This window comes from Hyperoodon ampullatus (assembly GCF_949752795.1).
Source record: "Hyperoodon ampullatus genome assembly, chromosome: 14".
Classification (NCBI taxonomy): domain Eukaryota; kingdom Metazoa; phylum Chordata; class Mammalia; order Artiodactyla; family Ziphiidae; genus Hyperoodon; species Hyperoodon ampullatus.
This window is the reverse complement of record NC_136927.1, coordinates 61978424-61998243: the sequence shown is the minus strand read 5'-3', so window position 1 is coordinate 61998243 and position 19820 is coordinate 61978424. Positions and strand designations below refer to the sequence as shown.

Below are 19820 nucleotides of genomic sequence, written 5' to 3'. Positions count from 1 at the left end.
GCCGGAGCTGCTTTTATTGCCAGCCGCCGCGAGGCCGGTTGAGTTACCGGCATCCCGGCTGCCACCTCCTAGCCCGACCTATGATACAAAAGATTTTCCGGGGGCTGCACCTGCCTGCCGTTGCCCGAGACATTTGAATGTAGGTGGTGCGGGGGTGGGGTTGGGGGGCAGACTGCCCATTGGGGTGACTTTCTGAGGAAGACATTTTGGGGAAAATGGGATGGTTGAGGTAAAAAAAAAAAAAAAAAGCCGGTGTGATGATTCAGAGCCCACTGGTGCTTTCAATTTGACTTCATTGAAGTCCCTTGGAAGCTAGACCCAGACCTTCATAAGAGCCGCAAAGAACCCAGTGCTGGTACCTGGAGGGGGAATGGGATGTTGTAGGGTAAATGGCATGCATATTAATTTTTTTTTCCTGAAGCTCTTTCTCTCCCTTCAGAACCTTATCTTGGCTTTGGATCTCAGAAGAGAACCACTAAGCAGAGACCAGACTCAGTGAGTGAGCAGGTGTTTTGGACAATGGACTGGTGGAGCCCATCCCTACTATAAAAATGTCTCAGAGCAATCGGGAGCTGGTGGTTGACTTTCTCTCGTACAAGCTTTCCCAGAAAGGATACAGCTGGAGTCAGTTTAGTGATGTGGACGAGAACAGAACTGAGGCCCCAGAAGGGACTGAATCAGACATGGAAACCCCCAGTGCCATCAATGGCAACCCATCCTGGCACCTGGCAGACAGCCCTGCGGTGAATGGAGCCACTGGCCACAGCAGCAGCTTGGATGCCCGGGAGGTGATCCCCATGGCAGCGGTGAAGCAAGCGCTGAGGGAGGCAGGCGATGAGTTTGAACTGAGGTACCGGCGGGCATTCAGCGACCTGACATCCCAGCTCCACATCACCCCAGGGACGGCATATCAGAGCTTTGAGCAGGTAGTGAACGAACTCTTCCGGGATGGGGTGAACTGGGGTCGCATTGTGGCCTTTTTCTCCTTCGGTGGGGCACTGTGCGTGGAAAGCGTAGACAAGGAGATGCAGGTATTGGTGAGTCGGATTGCAGCTTGGATGGCCACTTACCTGAATGACCACCTAGAGCCTTGGATCCAGGAGAACGGCGGCTGGGTAAGGACCACGCCCCTTGTGTGTCCCTTTTCCTTGGCCTCTGGTCAGATTCCCAACAGCCTTTCCCCTATGTCTCTTTCTCTTGTGCTGGGTGATTATTGGAGACGTTGTTTGCTAAGGAGACGTGACTGGCCTCATTGCACCACAAGAGGTTAACTGTTCTGAAATACAGATGACCTAGTTCTGCAAGGACCAGACATCTTCATTCTGGTCATCCTCATGACCATACTCTTTCATACTTGTGTTCCAGTTTCTCTGCAGAGGAAAACACAGCCTGTGTGTTCATTTGGCCCCAAACCCTTGAGAGTGGGAAGTTAGTCCAGTGTTCCCCTCAGGCTGACATAATGGCTCACCATGCTAAGGGGTGATGAGTGTAATGCCTGGAGACGATAGGGAGTATCAGTGACCCACAAGCCCCTTCAATCTTACTCCCCTGGGATGTCAATCCTGCCCCGGGCTTCCCTCCCCCAAATCAAGTTCCCTTTATTTTAGAGTTTGCATGACCAGACTTTGCATCCCACTGGCTTGGATGGCTGAGGATTGTCTGATTTTAGGGTGTAAGCTGTGCCTGTGGGCCAGTTGTGTTTGTGCTGCGCCCCTATGTTCGTTGGCTCTAAAGTGTGCAACTTTCTGTGTGGTTGGCCAGTTTGCGGAGCTCTTGCTGTGTCACTCATTAAGCCCAGGGACTTTGCACCTCACTGCCTGGGGGTCGGTTGGGGAGCTCCAGCTGTTACGCCTGTTGCTTTCCGGCCGGGGCCCTGGGGCCTCTTCACTGAGCACTGTTTGCTGGCAAAGCAAGAACCTGGTCTGTTGGGCTCCTTGGAACACTGAGATTCAGTGACAGACTTCAGAATCAAACTGACACAGGTGTGAGTTCCAGCCCTGTCACGTAACTAGCCGTGTGACCTTGGACAGGCCAGTTTACCTTGAGCCTCAGCTTCTTCCACTAAAAGAATGTGGCAAGCCCTCCTTGCCTTGCAGTCCTTGGAGCTAATGTGAGCACAGTGATGGACACCAGCAAGTTTGCTGTAGTAGTTGTCGTTGGTCCCAGGTACACTTTCTGGGCCCAGCAGTTGTGCCTCGTTCCTTTGCCAGGAAAGAGAATTCCCTTGCCCGTCACCAAGTCAGGATGAGCTAGTGGTGAGAGATTCTTTACTGGTGGTCATTGTAGGCAGTTTTTGCTTTTCTGCAGTGAGCTCAGTTCTATCTCCTTGCTTATCTCCCTGCCTCGGGGAGGGGCAGGGCTTATGAGAGGTATTTTGTCCCCTCAGAAAACCCAGAAAATCAAGCAGCCTGTGGAAAATAAGTCATTGATTGAAGGAGCTGAGGTGGAAAGGGCCATGCATCATGGACACAGGAATGTTAAGAATGCAATTATCCAGAGGCTGGGCCTAGGGTGTGGTAGGCACTTCAGTTTACCACAGAGCAAGGGACCTCCTGGAACCCCACCCCCTGTCTTATTTCCCATTTCTTTGCAACTTCATCAACTCTTCCTAGTGCCAGTTCTTGTAAAAGGCAAAGGGGTCAAGTCAGTAGAGGTCCGAAGACTGGGGTGGGGTTGCGGAAGGTAAAGGTGGAGGGCTTTCTTTAGCTAAGGCTGACCAGACTTGAAAGCTTTTCTGTAAATGAACTCCCTGGGGGGATAAATGATTAAATAGTTCCTGTTGGTTTGTGGGATGACCTCTCTTATTCCCTCCTGCTTTGATTCTCTTTGGGGGCAAGTATTTGTTTAACTTATTACAGGAGGGACAGGATTCCAGCATTTCTGACACACCCTCTGAGGCATCTCCAAGTAGAGACTTGGGCCATTTGCCCACTTTGCCTGACTGTTGTCTTTGGCCGGTGGTCCTAATACAGGTGGGTTGTTGCCAGCTATTAACAAAAGGCAATGTGGGAGAGGTTCCTGGCCTGCCAGACAGCCTCTGAGAGGACCAGAGAATTGCTAGTCACCCAGTATTGCACGTAGAAAGAGGTTTTAGACACAGCAGCACTGGGCAAGTTCGTTAGATCACCACTGGATTGAAATTCCATCTTCTGTCTCTTTGCTCAAGAATTATCAGAGCCCGTTGGACAGCATACCATATGTTACTTCCTCTTGGTGAACAGAGGGGATGTGTGCAGAAGAGCCAGTTATGTCAGAACCATTTCTGGGCACGCATTCTCCCTGAGGCCAGGAGGTAAAGAACATGTGACATGGGATCCTTTGGGTAGAAGGTACCCGCCCACGCCCCTCTCAGGGACCATCCTGTTTGACTTACCGACTGGCTACTGCAGTGGCATCTCATAACCTTCCTGGAGGCTGTGGCTGGGGGATCCATGAGTGTAGGAGTTACGGGCCATTCCACCCTAGGATATGCTCTAAATTTAGCATCCCTACAGGAAAGGAAAAGGAAATGAGCCTTTACAGAGTACATTTTATGCATGAGGCATTATGTTAGGTGTTTTACTTATGCAACCAAAATTCACTGAGCATCTACTATGAGGCAGGCATGTGCTAGGTGCTGGCCATAAGCAAAACATGGTACTTTCTTTCATGGAAATGACATGCTATTTCATGTACTCCACACAGTAACCTTCTAAGGTAGGTGGGTTTATTCCCAGTTTACATATGAAGCTCCTGGTAGCTAAGTGACTGGCCCCAGGTATTCCTCAGCCAGTTAAGTGACTCAGTGAGAACTTACACCTAGGTGGGCCTGACTCCAAAGCCTAAACTCTTTCCCTCCATTTCAGGTTGTCCTAGGAGTAATAATGTGAGCCAGAGGTGCTGTAGGGCCAAGCACAACATGCCTGTGGAGGTGCTCACTCAAGTCTGTGGTGCTGGCCTTGTTCAGGCGTTGCAGGAAGAACAGCACCTTTGTTGGCAGTAGCGGGCTGCCAAAGGCATGTGTGTAGCCTCCACACATTCTGGCACTGGTAAAACTCAAGTGGGTATCAGGGTTTTGCCCAGTGAGAGTGGGCTTCTTGTTAATTTTTCATTGTTAAAACTTTCTCAAGCCCTACCAGTAGGTAAGAATTGTGTGCATAAAGGGAGAAGATGGCCTGCTCCAGGTATGTCTACTTAATTGTGGGTGATGCTCCAAGGACTGGAATTCCACACATATGACCACACCACCGCCTACCTGGAGTCACCTGCCAAGATGCTGAACCTGTTTATCTCTCTTGTCCATCCATCTCTCCCACGTGTAAAATGAAATAATGAGAGCCACCATAGCTTGACTCTAGTAAAGGATCTAGAACAAAGGCTGTCTTTGGGCCTTAACTGTAGGATGGAGGCACCTCTTTTAATGAATGGGCTATCTGCCTATGAAAACTGAACTTTGCCCCCAGAGTTTCTTGAGAAACAAAGCCAGCCGCTGAGATGTTCACTAGAATGATAGGGACAGAGTGTTTCTGGGGCTTTCCAATGGGAATGTGGACAGTTATGTGGTGGGGACCCAGGTGGGCCAGGTCATTTTGTTATCACTGTCCCTGGGAAACCCTTTAGCTTGATGGAAACACCATTGTTGAAAGCAATGAACAGTTGTTCGGGGCGGGGCGGGGGGAGCGGAGAAACCATAATTTGGCCTTTCCCAGGCTGCATAGCTCTGTGGTCTTCTAGTTTCTGTAGGTTTCTTCTTGCCTGTTCTGTCTTCTTTGGCACTGATATATGCTTCACTGAAGCACCTCAGCGACTTTTGCAGATCTCAGCAGCTGTTCACAATTCTGTGGTTTTCTTGGGGAAACCCCATTAGAAACCCCAAACGTGGAAATTTTTAGTAATCTCATTCAGGTCCCAAAGTGAGGTAGAAGTGTCTCAGGAGCTCCCCCTCAAAACACCCGGTTCTTCTGGATGTACATTTGAAGTTGCCCTTAAAACACCATCACCATCACAGGGTTTTCCAGGCTTCCTGAGACTGATTTCCCCAGTAGCCCCACAGAGCCCTTCAGCTTCTGGTAGAAAATACCCAAGTATTTTTTCAGGGGGCCCCAACGGAACTAGAGGGTTTTCTTGGCTTTTGTGTGGGTAGTCACCAGATTTCTCTGGGCTACAGGAAGCAGCATTTGTTACTTGTCCCTTCCCCAGCAGGTATCTGTCCTGAGGCCAGTGGCTTGAGCGTCCTCCCTGGTTTTTCCAGTGCCCTCAGCCTTCCATTACAGGGCTTTATTTTAGCAGCCATGGTTTTGTCTGGGTTTAGCATGGATAGATTTAGGGGTAATTCCCAGTGAGCTGCTCTTCTACAGAAACATAATCTCCTACTACCTAATGAGCAGGGCTCTGTCCCCACCCCCAACCTTCAACCTAATTCCATGGAGTTCCTCCCCAAGGACTCCCTCTCTTTTCTTTGAAGGAGCCACTCTGCTCCTGGATCCGCTTCTCTTCTGTCTCTCCAGCCGACAATCTGTCTTCCCCGTTCCCAGTTGGCAGATCTGAGTCAGACAATCCCACTGGGTCTTTTTGTTTAGCCTGGGGAAGAGAAGACCCAGGAGACCACGGTCACTGGTTTCAAATATCTGCAGGAAGAGGGGCTAAGCCTTTTTATTGGTATAGTAGCCAGAAGAACTTGGATAGGTAAATCACAGTGGTAGAGTTTAAATTAGTATAAAGAAGACATCTAACACTACCATACCTCTAGCAGGTTTAGGAACTTCCTGAGGGTGGAGTCTACATCTTGTCCATACTTGTTTAGTCAGCACTGAGCAGAGGTCTTAGGCGTAGCAGGTACCTAATGAAAGAGAAGCCTTCTAAATTTCTGAAGAAACAGACACTTATCAAACCAGAATAATAGTAATAGGAATTGCCCTTTATCTAATCATTCATTCATTTTTTTTTAAATTTATTTTTGGCTGCGTTGAGTCTTCGTTGCTGCGCGTGGGCTTCTCTAGTTGTGGAGAGCAGGGGCTACTTTTCATTGGGTGCGCGGGCTTCTCACTATGGTGGCTCCTCTTGTTGCGGGGCACAGGCTCTAGGCGTGCGGGCTTCAGTAGTTGTGGCTCACGGGCTCTAGAGCACAGGCTCAATAGTTGTGGCACACGGGCTTACTTGCTCCGTGGCACGTGGGATCTTCCTGGACCAGGGCTCGAACCCGTGTCCCCTGTATTGGCAGGCAGATTCTCAACCACTGTGCCACCAGGGAAGTCCCTAAACATTCATTCATTGATTCAGATAATATTAATTGAGCTCCTACTGTGTGTCAGGCTGTCCTAGGCACTAGCAGTACAGCATTAAATAAAATTAAGTTTCTGCATTGTGGAGCTTACATTCTAGTGGGGAGAAACAGACAGCGTGTAATTACATATATACATAACATGTATCAGGTGATACTAAGTGCTATGAAGAAAATGAAGCACATTGAGGCATAGGGCATGCCTAGCAAAGGAGGTAAGGCTGCAATTTTAAAAGAGTGCATAGAGAAGGCATCACCAGAAGGTAATATTTGAGCCAAGGCCTGAAGAAGGTAAGGTGGTGGTCGATGTGGGTACCTGTAGAAAGAGTGTTATAAGCAGAGGGATGGACTCAGGAGGGAGTGTGCTTGGCATGCTCAAGGATGAGCAAGAAGGTCAGTGTAGCTGGAGAAGAAACAGTAAGAGAGCGGTAGGAGGTGAGAGGGGAGAGTGGTTGGGATTGAGGGGGGAGAGGTAGCCAGGGGCCCAATCACATGGCCCTTTACAGGTGATGGTGAGGACTTGGCTTTGGTAGAATGAGAGAGAGGCCAGGAGAAGATTAGAAGCAGGGGTGAAATGATCTGAATTCTGCAAGAGTGGCAGCCAGGAGCCCAGTGAAGAGGCTGGTGAAAGCTGTCAAGTGAGAAAGAAGAGTGGCTTGGATCAGGAGGTAGAGGTGGAAATGGTGAAAAGGGACCAAGACCAGGCTTGCACATGGCATATTGATGGGTCTGGCCACCTTGAAAGCCACATTTTTTAACCACTTGGAGATCATAGAATCAGGGCTAAATAAGCTAGATGTTCTTCTGGGATAGTCTCTTCAAATGTGGTGTCCTGAATGGTCCTCCTCCACTCTAGCGCTATTTCTGTGTGAATAACTGCACCATGTCTGGGTTGAGGTCCCACATCACCCATGTCTAGCTCTGTGACCTTGGGGGCAAGCTCCTTGAACTCTCTGAACCTTGGGGCAAATATTACCTGCCTCACAAGTCCATGGCAAAGACCTAACGAGATCTGCCTGAGATGCATAGAGCCCGGCACGGGTTGGTATCATAATTCTGATCATCTTTGCCACAGAACTCGTGTCGGAGACCCATTCACAGAATCTACAGCGTCTGTTCTCCCTTGTTTGGACTTCGTAGTAACCTTTGGGCACATCCTTAGGGCAGGCAGGCCCTAGCAGTGTTCCTGTCCTGCCAGGAGCTCCATAGCGTTCCTCTGCATGGTCGTCAAGCACTGGTCTTAGTCAGGATCCCAGTTCTAGTCTCAAATCTGCCTTGACTCACTGTCTCACTTTGGCCAAGTCATTTTACCCCTAGGCCCCAGTTTCCCCATCTGTAAGATGGAGGATTGAAGTTGAGTCTAGGAATCCTGCTTCTCATGACCCTAGGCCTTGTGGATTCCATCATTATGGCATATTTCACGATAGTTATGCTTTAGGATGGCTCTTTCCTATCAACAGCTGCAGCACTTTAATTGCTAAAAATTAACTAATCCCAGTGTTAATGTAGGGTAGTTTATCACTGACCCCACAATATTTCTACTTCACGTTTATGTAGCACTTTACAGTTTAGAAAGCACTTTCATATCCACCTTGCCTTTAAATTTTTTTTTAATTTTTTATTATTTTTTTTAATGGAGTGAGTTCTGCTCATTATTTCCGAGGGACTGTGGTTCCAGTGTTCCCAGATACTTTGTATTTTTTTGGCCATGCAGCATGCAGGATCTTAGTTCCCTGATGAGGGATCGAACCTGTGCCCCTGCAGTGGGAGTCCTAACCACCGACTGCCAGGGAATTCCCCCTACCTTGCCTTTCTGATGCTTATAACCAACCACCCAGGGAGGTGAGCAGAGAGAAATCAGGCTGAGAAAGATGAAGTGACTTGCCCAAGGTTACATCAGGAGGAAGATGCAGGTTTTGGGCTTTCAAATCTGGACTAGACCACTTATGTCATGTGTGACCTTGGGCAAGTCTTTTAACTTGTAAATGGCTATAATAATAGCCCTTTGCTCTGAAGATTCAGTGAGTTAATTCATGTCGAAAGGCTCTCAGAATAGTGACTGTCAGTATCAGCAGCAACCAGCAGCCACAACCAAGGGCTCCTTCAGTCACATTATCTGGCTTCCCGTTTATTACATATTGATTTTTGTAAATAGTGTTTTTGCAGAAAGAAACTGCCTTTGGGACCTTCTGCTACTTGGTTTCATCCCTGATGAGACTCTCAGGCCAAGCCGGAGCCTTAAGGCTAGCTCCAAGCTACAGGGCTTTTTGGGCAGACTCCAGAGCTCCCCTCGGAACTAGAGGTTTTTCTCTCACTCTTCAGGAAATGCCATTGCAATGACTTCCATGGACTGCTTCCTGTCCCAGCCCTGCAGTCAGATTCTTGCTGGCTAGAGTGTGGAAATTGGAAAGTAATATCCCTAAAGGCTCCCCGCTCACACAAACTCCTTTTTTTGGCCATGTCTCTCCCTTTCCTCTTGTCAGTTACTTTCTTTGCTTCCTCCCCCTTCACCCTTCACCTAGCTTCTCTCTCCAGCCTGTGATCATCCCTTTAAGGTTTAGAAAATGCATTTCCACTGAGTTCTGTTCAGAGTTTTCCACCCACCCCACACTGGGGGTTGGTCAGAACTCCTGGGTTCTCTCCTGGCTCCACACTGAGTAGCAGTTTTAGTCTTGGACTCCCCCTAGAGGGACATTAAACCTGTCGCTTGCAGTGCCTTGTGTCATCCATTAACCGTGGGTTCCCCCGGGGTCCCCACCCCACACCCCGCACAGGCCTGGGACTCCTAAGAGAGGTCTTAGAGGTTGGCACGTAGAAATCCTGCCTCATGGAGACCGATGACAGAGAGAAGAGTGAAGTGGAGCCTGCCACTCCCTCCCCGAGGTCACCTTTCAGGAGGAAGCTAGAAGGTTGAAAACCTTGTTGGACAATCATCTGAGGAATGGGAGCTAGCCTGGGAGGGGATTGGAACGCACTCAACTATGCCTCAGATCCTTTGTTCCGCTCTTGAAAGGGAAACATTCCCCTCCCTCCTCCCTGGCCACACACGTGCCTTTGTTCCCCTGAGTCAGGCGGGGCCAGGAACACTATGTCCTTCCAAGGAGCCTGACTTGCCTCCCCAGAGACTGGCCTCCTGGTCATCGGGACTGAGATTTTTGCTCAGGAGCCCCCAGCTTCATGTCCTCTCCATAGAAGTGTCTTTCTCCCAGAGGCTGAGAACTTGGCTACAAACAGCTGCCCAGGGACTTCCCTAGAATTCTTCCATGGGCTACCCATGTCCCAGGGTTACACAGTCCCTCCCTCTTATTCCACTTGGTGATTAATATCATTGTTAATGTTACTATTAATAGCACCTAACATTTATCAAGTGCTTATTCTATGCCAGGCGTTGTTCAAAATGCTTTACATGTATAAATTTATTCCATTCGCAGAGCAACACTCTGAAGTTGCTACTATTATTATCCCTATTTTACAAGTGAGGAAACTGAGGTACAGAGATGTTAAGGAACTTATGAAGGGTAGCATACTTAGTAAGTGGCAAAGCCTGTGAGGGTAGCTTCCAAGCTCCCACTTTTAAACACTACACCTTGCCCCCTCTCCTGACTGTACCAGTGTCTAAATGATTGTTGACATTTATTCAGTGCTCACTGTGTGACAGGGCTTTCACCAATTTCATCTCTGTGTTACTGTCCAACAACCTCAGCATTATAGGACAGTGAGATGTGGGGGGACCCAGTTAGTGGGAAGCAGAGTCAGGATTTGAAACCAAGTTTGTCTAACTCCAAGCCTGTGTTCTTTATCTCTAAGCCATCTTAAAAAACCCTACAAGGTAGGTGGTGTCATCTTCATTTTATAGTTGAGAAGACTGAGACTCAGAGAAAAGTGACCTGCTCAGGGCCACACAGGCTAGTGCCAGGACGACCCGGGCTTCAAACCTGAGGTGCTTGTCTTCACAACACTTCATTGCCTTAGTGGTCTGTAGCCTGATGATAATTGCTTTTATATGCATGATAACACTTTATAACTTACCAGACTTCTTTGTATACATGATTTCACAGTGAGGTGGGTATGTTCAGTCCCATTTCAGGGAGGAAACTAAGGCAAGGGGCCTTAGTCCCACAGTAAATGGCTTAGAATTCTAGCTTTTAACTCAGTGTTATCGATGTTGCCTGCCTTCCCTAAAGTGGGATTCATTGCTTGGAGCTGTCTTCAGAGTTTTTTTTTTTTTTTTTTTTTTTTTTTTTTGCGGTACGTGGGCCTCTCACTGTTGTGGCCTCTCCCGTGTGGAGCACAGGCTCCGGACGCGCAGGCCCAGCAGTCATGGCTCAGGGGCCCAGCTGCTCCGCGGCATGTGGGATCTTCCCGGACTGGGGCACGAACCCGTGTCCCCTGCATCGGCAGGCGGACTCTCAACCACTGCGCCACCAGGGAAGCCCTGTCTTCAGAGTTTTGTTTCATTTGTTAAATCAGCAAATACTGGTGAATACTTTATTTGCGCTAAGGGCTGGGGATACTGTGGGTACTGCAGTGAGGGGGACCGGGTTCCATCCCTCAATGGTCTGTTTCCATGCCCCACACCTTGGGCCTTGCTGGTGTCTTTCTGCCATCTGAGTCAGGCTGTGTGCATCACCCATCCGTTCCCTCAGCTCCCAGACACACGAGGCAAGGGTCATGGTAGTATGTATTGATCACTTTCTACATACCCATAGATAAAACTCTGCACTCAGATTTGAAACTTAGCTTAATTTCTTGCTGGTGGCGTAGCACTAGACAAATCAGCTTTAAATTCTCATCCATAAATCTGAGAGAATAGTACCAGCCTACCAGAGTAAGCGAGGCTCAAATGAGAAAGTGAAATGCAAAAGTGTTTTTTTAGTAATAATGACAGGTGCTATGTGTTGAGTGCTTGCTCTGTGCCAGGTGCTATGTTTATGCCCCTGACATAATCATCTTGTTTGGTCTTCACAACTGCTTTGGTGTGAAGATGGAGAATCCAGAGCTTCAAGAGGCTTTATAACATTTCCACAGCACCACACCTTGTAAGAGGCAGAGCTGGGTCTTGCCCCCAGCTGTTATCTCATGCCAAAGCCTACCCTCAAGGCACAGCATCATTGCTTCTTTGCAGGCCTGGACTGGCTTACTTTACCCTGAGTACCTGGCACAGGACCTGGGGTTGGGCAAGGGCTCAGCCAGGATCTGCTCAATGAACATGAAGGGTTGTTATTATTAGATGCAGGTTAAGCTACAAAAATGTCTCTGTCCTTAAGGAAGCAAACTCATTTAAAGCAGTAGGAATAGACTCACAGCCCTTGGTGAATGGCTCCAGGCAAACTGTGCCAAATCTGTATTGTAGACTCCAGAAATGGAAGAGGACAGACCCCCTGGCTGCATCCCACAGGTGCCCTGGACCCCTGCCAAACCAGCCCACTTCCACCATCAGCTAGCTACTCAATTGGTGGCTTGGTCCAGGGACCTCCACCCTCAGCCTGCATCACCCCATGTACCTTCTCCCTCACCAACTGCATTACCAACCCAAACCCTAGTGTCAGGAAGGAGAAAGGTCACTAGAGCCTTGAATAATAGCTTTCTCAGCAGTGTGCCTTTGTGCAGTTCACACCGAGTCCTTAGTTTTCTCATCTGTAAAATGAAGGTAGTAATCATCCCTTAATGAAGATAGTGGTAGTAATCTCTTTGTCATAGGCTTGCCTGGATCACTCTTCCCCTAGATCTGATCAGGGCTGTCTTAGCATTTAGGTCACAACTCAAATATCACCTCTCCTAAAGAGTAAAGAGGCCACCTTTGTTTACCTCTTTACTGCCTGACTCCTCTTGTAAAAACTAAGCTCCCGGAGTGTAGGGGGTTTGTTTCAAGTTTCCTTCATCCCCAGCATCTAGCAGAGTGCTTGGCACATGGGATCCACTCGGCGAATACTTGCTGAATGAGTGAGTGACTCTGTAGCCTACCTAGCACAGTGCCTGAATACAGTATGCTCAGTCGGTGTCAGGCATCATTACTACCTACTAGGAAAATGTGGACCAAGAAGGCTTTCAGTAGGTGAAACGAATGTGGCAAGGGCAGCCTTGATAGGTAAGAAAGATCCAGACAGAGCTGGAGGGTGGAGTGTGTATGAAGCATTTGGGAGACGGTGAAGAGGCAGTCTGGCAGCAGAGGGTCTGGGCTGTCAGTAAAGCTGGTCAGGGAGAAGGGAATGGTGACTGATGGTGGAGGCCCCTGGGCAGAGGGATGGGGATAGTTGCTGGTAGAGGTGGGCCCAATGGGGAGAGGCCCAACACCAGAGCCATGCAGCCAGGTCTCTAGTTATCGCTGGCAGAGAGAATCCCTTGCCAGCCAGGGCTCAGCAGGGAGAAAAAAGCCAGATGCACCTGCGACCTGTGGATCAGGTAGGTTGCCGTGGTTGTTATTTTGGGGCTCCAGGCCAGGTGCAGATTCAAAGGCTTGATTGAAGCCTTTTGGCAACTCTGGTCTCAGCAGGGGAAACATCATCTGTCTCCTGCCACCTGTGGCAACAATGCCAGGAAGGTACCCTGGGCAGGCCCAAAGGGACCCAGCTTTCTTGCTGCCCTCATGGAGTAAGAAATACCCCCCAGGAGAGGCCACTCCTTCCCTGCCCCACAGCTCCCTTTCCGAAGGGCTAAGGTGGCAATAAGGTACCTCCTGTCCCAAGAGGCCCCCATAGTTCCGGCCCATGGAAGGCAGCGGTGGGGCATTGGGAGCCGTTGACAGCTGGGCCCAGCTAGGGGGAGGGGTCAGTTTGGGAGCAGGTGCAGATTTCGGGGAGGGCGGGGCCTGAAGGGAAGTAGGGATCTTGGTAAACTGCAAAATTTCCCTCCCCATCCCCCATCCCCAGACACAGCTGGCTTCTCCAGGAACCTGATGACCTAGTTACAATGCTTAGAAATTGTTAGCTCAGCTTGCAGTTCAGGGCTGTGCCAGTCTCTCCTCTCTGAGTCTTCTTGGGTCCAAAAGGTACCCTGGCATTCCCCTGTGGGGCTTCCATGTGCAGGACACACACCACGTCACATGTACGGGCTTCTTGTCCAAGAGAGGAAAGAAGCAGTCATGCTTTTTCCCTTCTTCCCTGGTGTGCCCCACCCCTCCCCAGCCCAGGGAAAAGACTCCCCTGCCCCTATCCCCTCCTTCCTTCTGTCTCTCTTATGGGGGGGGGGGGTGGCAAATGAAGGTCACAGACTTCTTCCCTGGAGGTTCAGCAGAGAGGGAGAGAGTCCCGTTGCCCTAGGGATAGCTTGAGCTTACTTAACCTTTCCCTCTCTGTCTGATGTTCAGACCTGATAAAAGTGGGGGAGGAAGAATCTGTTGGGGGCTCTGGAGGTCCCAGTCCTCCCAGGAAGCAGCTGCTCTTGGTATTCTTGATGTTTGCATCTCCAGTGCCTCCCTGGGAGAAATGCCATCACTGTTCAGAGCCAGATACAAAATTTGACAAACCAGTGCTGAATCCTACTTGCTCTGTAGATAACCTTGGACAAATTGCTTAATCTCTCTCAGCCTTAGTTTCCTCATCTGTTAAAAGACGAAAATAATGCAGTACTTTTCTTGAAAGACTCTTTTGATCATAAAAATAAGTGGTAAGATACATGGAACATTTATCTTGGAGCCTGGCATATGTAATTACTCAGTATGACAGCTACTATTACAGCTGTTATTAGCAGATTGCCTTCACAGGTGATCAAGAAGCTGTGATCACTATCGAGGCTACACTCCAAGAGCAGACTTTTAGGCTGACAGAGTATATGGATATCCTTTGAACCAAGAGCTTGGAGATTTTAAGACTCCTGAAGCTGGGGGCTGTAGCTCATAACCTTGTCCCCCACCTCCTCCACAAGGGCCCCAAATCATGCTGTACAGTGGGGGTTTGGCCATGGTTGCTGGCTGGGCATTTGGTGATGGGGCATATTTTCTTCGACACTTTGCCAAGTGCCTCCAGGAAGGCAGGGATCTCCTCCTCTGCTTTATTCGCTGCTCTATCCCTAGATCCTGCCACAGAACCTGGAACATAGAAGACATTGAATCATTATTTGTTGACTGAGTGGAAGACTTAATGAGTTGAATATTTAAAGAGCGTAGGAGCATGCCTAGCATATAGTAGCTGCTTGACATGCATCTGAATGATTAAACAAGGTGCCGTGGGGACTCTGGAGTTTTCCAGGATGGCCCCACTCCTTGTTTGCTGTGTGGCTGTAAGCCTGTTGCCTCATCTGCTGAAGAAAGATAACACCCGCCTTGCCTCCCTCATGGGCTATCTGAGAGGCCCAAGGAGATGATAGATGAAAAAGCACTTTGAGAACTATAAATGTTTGGTCTTGTTGCTGCTCCTTGACTGAGGTCAGAACCCTATGTCTTTCATTCTTTCATTCATTCTTTCACTCATTAATTCATTCAACCAACAAGCACTTTTTGAGTGGAAGCAATATCCTAGCTCTCTCACTTATCTAGCTTCATGAATTTGGACAGGTTACTTTACTTCTCTAAGCCTGAACATCTATAAAATGGAAATAATAATCATTTCATAGGATTGTTGGGAGAAAGACTAAGCAAGGTGCTCTGAGCTTATTGAAGGTAGAAACTGCATCTCATTCACTGCCATCAGCTATTCTTGTGCCTAGCACTTGGTGGCTGAGTGTTTAGTGTCCAAGTTAATGAACATTATAATGATGAACGGTGTATGTAAAGTGCCCCAGCACAGAGCCTGGTATGGAGTAAAAGCTGGGTCCTTTACCAAATGCTGGGTCTTTCCCTTTCCTCTCACTGTGAGGTTTGGTCATTCATTAATTCAGCCATTGGATGCCTTTTGCAGTCTAATTACTCGGCAAGGCCAGATCTATGAGTAAGACTCAAATGGGAAGTAGAGATGACTATTAACTCCTCACCCCCGGATGTCCTCACCCACCTCTAGGCTCCACAGACTGCTGAGTGGGAGCTCTGACCGGCCAGAATCAGTGCTGCTTAAATATAAAACTGGGAGGCACAGTGGGCCTCACCCCACACTCACCTCTGATTCAAAACAAGAACAACCACCCCTTGTTCTACCCACGCTCCATCTACTACTCAGTGAGAAAAATTTCCCTTTGCTCACAGCACCCACATTCATATGGAACCCTAGGGGTTACCATATCAAGGAAGTCTCCAGGGAGTCGCTCAGAAATGGCCCTTTGGGCAGGGTCCCCTGGGACTGGGTCCAGCAGCAGGTGCAGGCAAGAGGCCCCAGGCTGGTGGCTAAGTGATGAAACTGAGAGATGTGTAGAGCCAGACAAGAAGTCAGCCCAGAGGAAACTGCCTGCCTGTCCATGCAGGTGTCCAGGCACCTGGGAGCAGTTTCTGGGTCTGATTTAGTGGTGGAAGGTAGGGTTCCAAATTAGTAGACCACGCTTCAGTGAGGAGAACCCATAGCAAAGCCTGCAGTTGGCACCCAGGTCAGTTTGCTTTGAGCCCTTCTCAGACCCCTTCAGGGTAAAAGAGGTGCTTCCTCTAGGCTCCACAGCACCTACTACTGGAAGATCTCCAGGAACAGTGGAATAATACCGTAGCTCCCTTTACGGGGCCTCTGCTGTGTTTGGGGCACTGTGCTGTGAGCTTCTGAAGAGAATGGGATCATTTCATTATTGCAAGTACGGCCTCTGGAGTGGGACAGAGCTGAGTTTGAATCTGGCTCCATCACGTACCAGCTGTTTGATCTTGGGCTCATTCCTCCCCCTTTCTGAGCCTCAGCTCCCCTATCTCAAAAATGGAGATGGTAATACCTGCCTTGTAGGGTTTTTGTAAGGATGAAATGAGATCATACATGTCGAGCTTGGCACAGATGTTATAGTAATTTTAATAATAGCTAACATTTATAGAGCACTTACCCTTAAGTATTTCATATGTGTTAATTCATTGGATTCTCAAAACAGTACCATTGAGGCAGGCATTCTTACTATAATTCTCATTTTACAGGGGAGAAAAGTGAAGCATAGGGAAGTTAAGGAATTTGTACAAAGATGCTAGGTTGGTAAGTGGTGTAAAGTTGTGATTTGAACCTTAGTCTGGCTCTAAAGCCCACAGTGTTCTACCTGTGGATAAAGAGGGCCTGGTAAATGTTGCTGCTGTTTACTCTTATACCCAGCATTGTAGCTGTCTGTGGTTTTTGGTCTATCTGCTGACTTCTGAGCTCAGTGAAGGCAAGAAACCCATCTTAATCACCTTGTATCCCCAGAGACCAACATAGTACTCATAGTACTCATTAATATTTGCCTAATGGCTGAGAATATTCCCTCTCTTCATTAATCAGTCAGTAGCTCTTTATCGACCATTTCCTGTAGGCTAGATTTGAGCTAAATCCTGAGAGGAATGCAAAGTACAACTCTGCCTCTGTAAACGGAAGATTGGGTGTGGGGGTGGGGGTGGGGAGAGCATTCCAGAGCACTGTGTCATGGCAGAAACTTCCACACAGGAGGCAGAAACAATACAGGTGGCTTGGGGATGTTTTCCAAGCTGGGATTCCCACCCCTCCCTGATGGGGCCACTCCCTCCATCTCCTGCAGAACAAGGTGACACAGATTCCTTGCCTCTTCCCCAGGATAGAAACTGCTCCTTCTCTTTGCTCTCTCTTTATTGAGGAGGATGCATCTTTCTTGCTCTGGCAGCCAGTTTGTGGGAGCCTAGAATAATGACAGGAGGAAAAGTCAGCTATTTGGAGCTAAGAAGGGACCTTAAAAAATCATTTCTGCCCCAACACTGCAGACAGGGTGGTCTTTTGAAAACCAGTTCAGATCTTGGCACATTCTTGCTTACAATCCTCCACCCAATTGGAATAAAACCCAGTCCTTACCGAGGCCTCTAAGGCCTGCATGATCTGGTACTGGCTGCCTCTCCATCCTTCAGCACTCCCCCTTCCCTCTCTGCGCTCATGGCTCGGGGCTCCTGCTGTTCCTGGTTCCTGCTCACTTGCCCCTGCCTGAGGGTCTGTGTAGTTGCCATTCCCTCTGCCTGGGGTGCTCTGCCCTCGGTGTTGGCCTTGCTGGTTCTTTCAGTTGACTCAGCTCCCAGGTCACCTTCTCTGAGAGGTTCTCTTTGACCTTTGGTCTAAAGTAGCCAAGGTACTTCTAAATCACTCTCTAGTCTTTTACTTTCTTGTATTTTTGTCGCAGCACCAACCTCTATCTGAAATTTTCTTTTTGTTTGTTTATTTGGTTTTTGTCACTCTTCTACTAGAATATAAGCCCCATGATTATAAGGACTTTAGATGGCTCATCATTTTATCTCTAATACCTAAAACTGTTCCTTATCGGTAGTAAACATTCAGTGAATGATTTTGGAATGAATGATTGAACAAATGAATAAACCTAAGACGTTGTTTTTATTTTACACATGAGAAAACTGAGTCAGCCCAGAGAAGCTAGTAAGAATTGTGAGTGTTCTTTCAACTTAACCTTTTGAATGCTAAGTGCCATGTACTATACTTAGTGATCCACATGCATTATTTTTGGCACTTATCTTTGTTATAATGAATTGTTTGGGACATCATTTTTGTACACCATTTGTAGCATTTAAAAGAGAACTGGACCAACCCATATTTTATTGGAGCCTCACTCTGTTTTACAAAGAGTTGGAGGCAACTTAGGAAAATTCATATGATCAAAAGGATAAAATAGCAGGGGGAGTCAAGGGAAAGGAAAGTACGGATAAGAAGATGATAAGATGGATAAGCTTAATTCACAGAAGCAAATAGCATGGAGGTCCCGTTGAACTGAGCAAAGCTTTTCTATCATTCTTTATGATTGATAAGTAAATTATGCCCAGATACGTGAAAATGATGGAGTTTTAAAAAGCCAGTCACACACATGACCTTGGGATTGTCCCAGACTGCATGTGATAGTCCAGGATTTGTTGGCTCCCTCACTGCCTCATACCTGGGCTCCTGGGCTGAGACAGCATGATGATCTTCCTCCTCCTTCACCAGAGGGGCCAGTGCAGCAGGGAGGAGCCTGGCCCACCCCCACAACCCTTTCGGGACACAGCCAACTTTGTTTCAAAGAGAGTCTTTTGGGAGCTTCCCTGGTGGCACGGTGGTTAAGAATCCACCTGCCAATGCAGGGGACACAGGTTCGAACCCTGGTTCAGGAAGATCCCACATGCTGCAGAGCAACTAAGCCGGTGCACCACTACTGAGCCTGCGCTCTAGAGCCCGCGAGCCACAACTACTGAGCCCGCACGCCTACAGCCTATGCCCCACAACAAGAGAGGCCACCGCAGTGAGAAGCCTGTGCACCGCAACAAAGAGTAGCCCCTGCTCGCCGCAACTAGAGAAAGCCCACGTGCAGCAACAAAGACCCAATGCAGCCAAAAATAAATAAATAAATAAACTAATTTAAAAAGAGAGAGAGCCTTTTTTCCAGATTTATTAATTGAGATATCGCCATTTGAAGACCCAGTTCTATCCTTGAAATACTTCCAGTTGAATTAGAAAAGACGTAACGCACGTGAAACGCACGTGAAAAGAGATCTTGTGAAAGCCAACAATAAATGCTAAATGCCAAATAAGAGCAGCACTTCACAGGAGAGGTGACTTTTGTGCTGGGACTTACCGCAGAGACAGGGAAAAGAGGAGCTGGTGCTCCATGTGAGCTAAGTTGTGCAGACTGGCATGGACTCTCAAGAAGAGACCCATAGGAGTGGCAGTCCATTTTGGAGTGTGTGTGAAAGGGTCACTTATTAGGTGATAAAGCCAGAAAGGTCAACTGGAGCCATATTTGTGGGAGCCTCAAGTGCCAGGGAGAGAGTCCGAGGCCCTCCTCGGCAGTCCTGGTATCCCAATATATATATCTCATTGCCAGGTACAGATGCCCATCCTGGCCACCTTCTGGTCCACTGATCCCCAGGTAGCAATGCCAGCATCTGGAATGAGAGTCAGGACCTAGAACTGACAGTGAGCAGAGGAGTAAGTGTGGGGTCCTTGTCAGTTTCGCCTGTGGCTATCCCAGGTGCGTTCATTCATTTGTTGATTCAGCAGATGTTTATTGAGCACCACCACATGCCAGGCCCTGTGCTAAGTGCTGGGGGTGCTGTGATGAACTAGACAGTCAAGGACACTGCTTTCACATACGTGAGCTGGGGAGGCAGCTAGCCTGAGAAACAAACAAATAAGATGATTTCGGACAGAGGGTTAAATAATTTAAAGAAAATGAAACTGAGTAATGCAGTATCTAGGGAACCAACTTTATAAGAGGAGGTCAAGAGGGCCTCTCTGAGGAGGTGACTTTTGACCTGAGAGTAGATTAAGGAGCAAGCCGGCCTGGGAAGATTTGAAGCAAAGATTTTGCAAACAGAAAAGCAAGGCAGATTGAACTTGGCTCATCCAGACTTTGGGCCCACGCAGATACTCGGCTCTGACACTGGTGGGCCCACTGCGGGCCTTGCTTTCCCTTTGTGTTATGGGTCTTTCACTCCTCCCTCCCAGGGATCCAAAGGGAGTAATGGCGACTACCACTTACTGAGCACCTTTCCCAAATCAGGCACTCTACATCCATTTTCTTGTTTATTCTCCCA

The 19820-nt window shown here is 48.3% G+C and overlaps 1 protein-coding gene across 2 annotated transcripts in view; it reads left to right on the top strand.

Annotated features, from left to right (window-relative positions):
• Positions 1-551: 551 nt before the first annotated feature.
• Positions 552-19820, top strand: part of BCL2L1 (BCL2 like 1) — a gene marked incomplete at both ends in the record, with an annotated part of 48327 nt that continues 29058 nt past the window's right edge. Inside the window, one exon of one of the 2 annotated variants that reach the window (XM_079718690.1) lies at positions 552-926. In XM_079718690.1, the coding sequence (XP_079574816.1) occupies positions 552-926 (375 nt within the window). Of the gene's footprint in view, positions 1116-19820 lie in introns of both variants that reach the window. The other variant, XM_079718689.1, reaches the window with a different exon arrangement.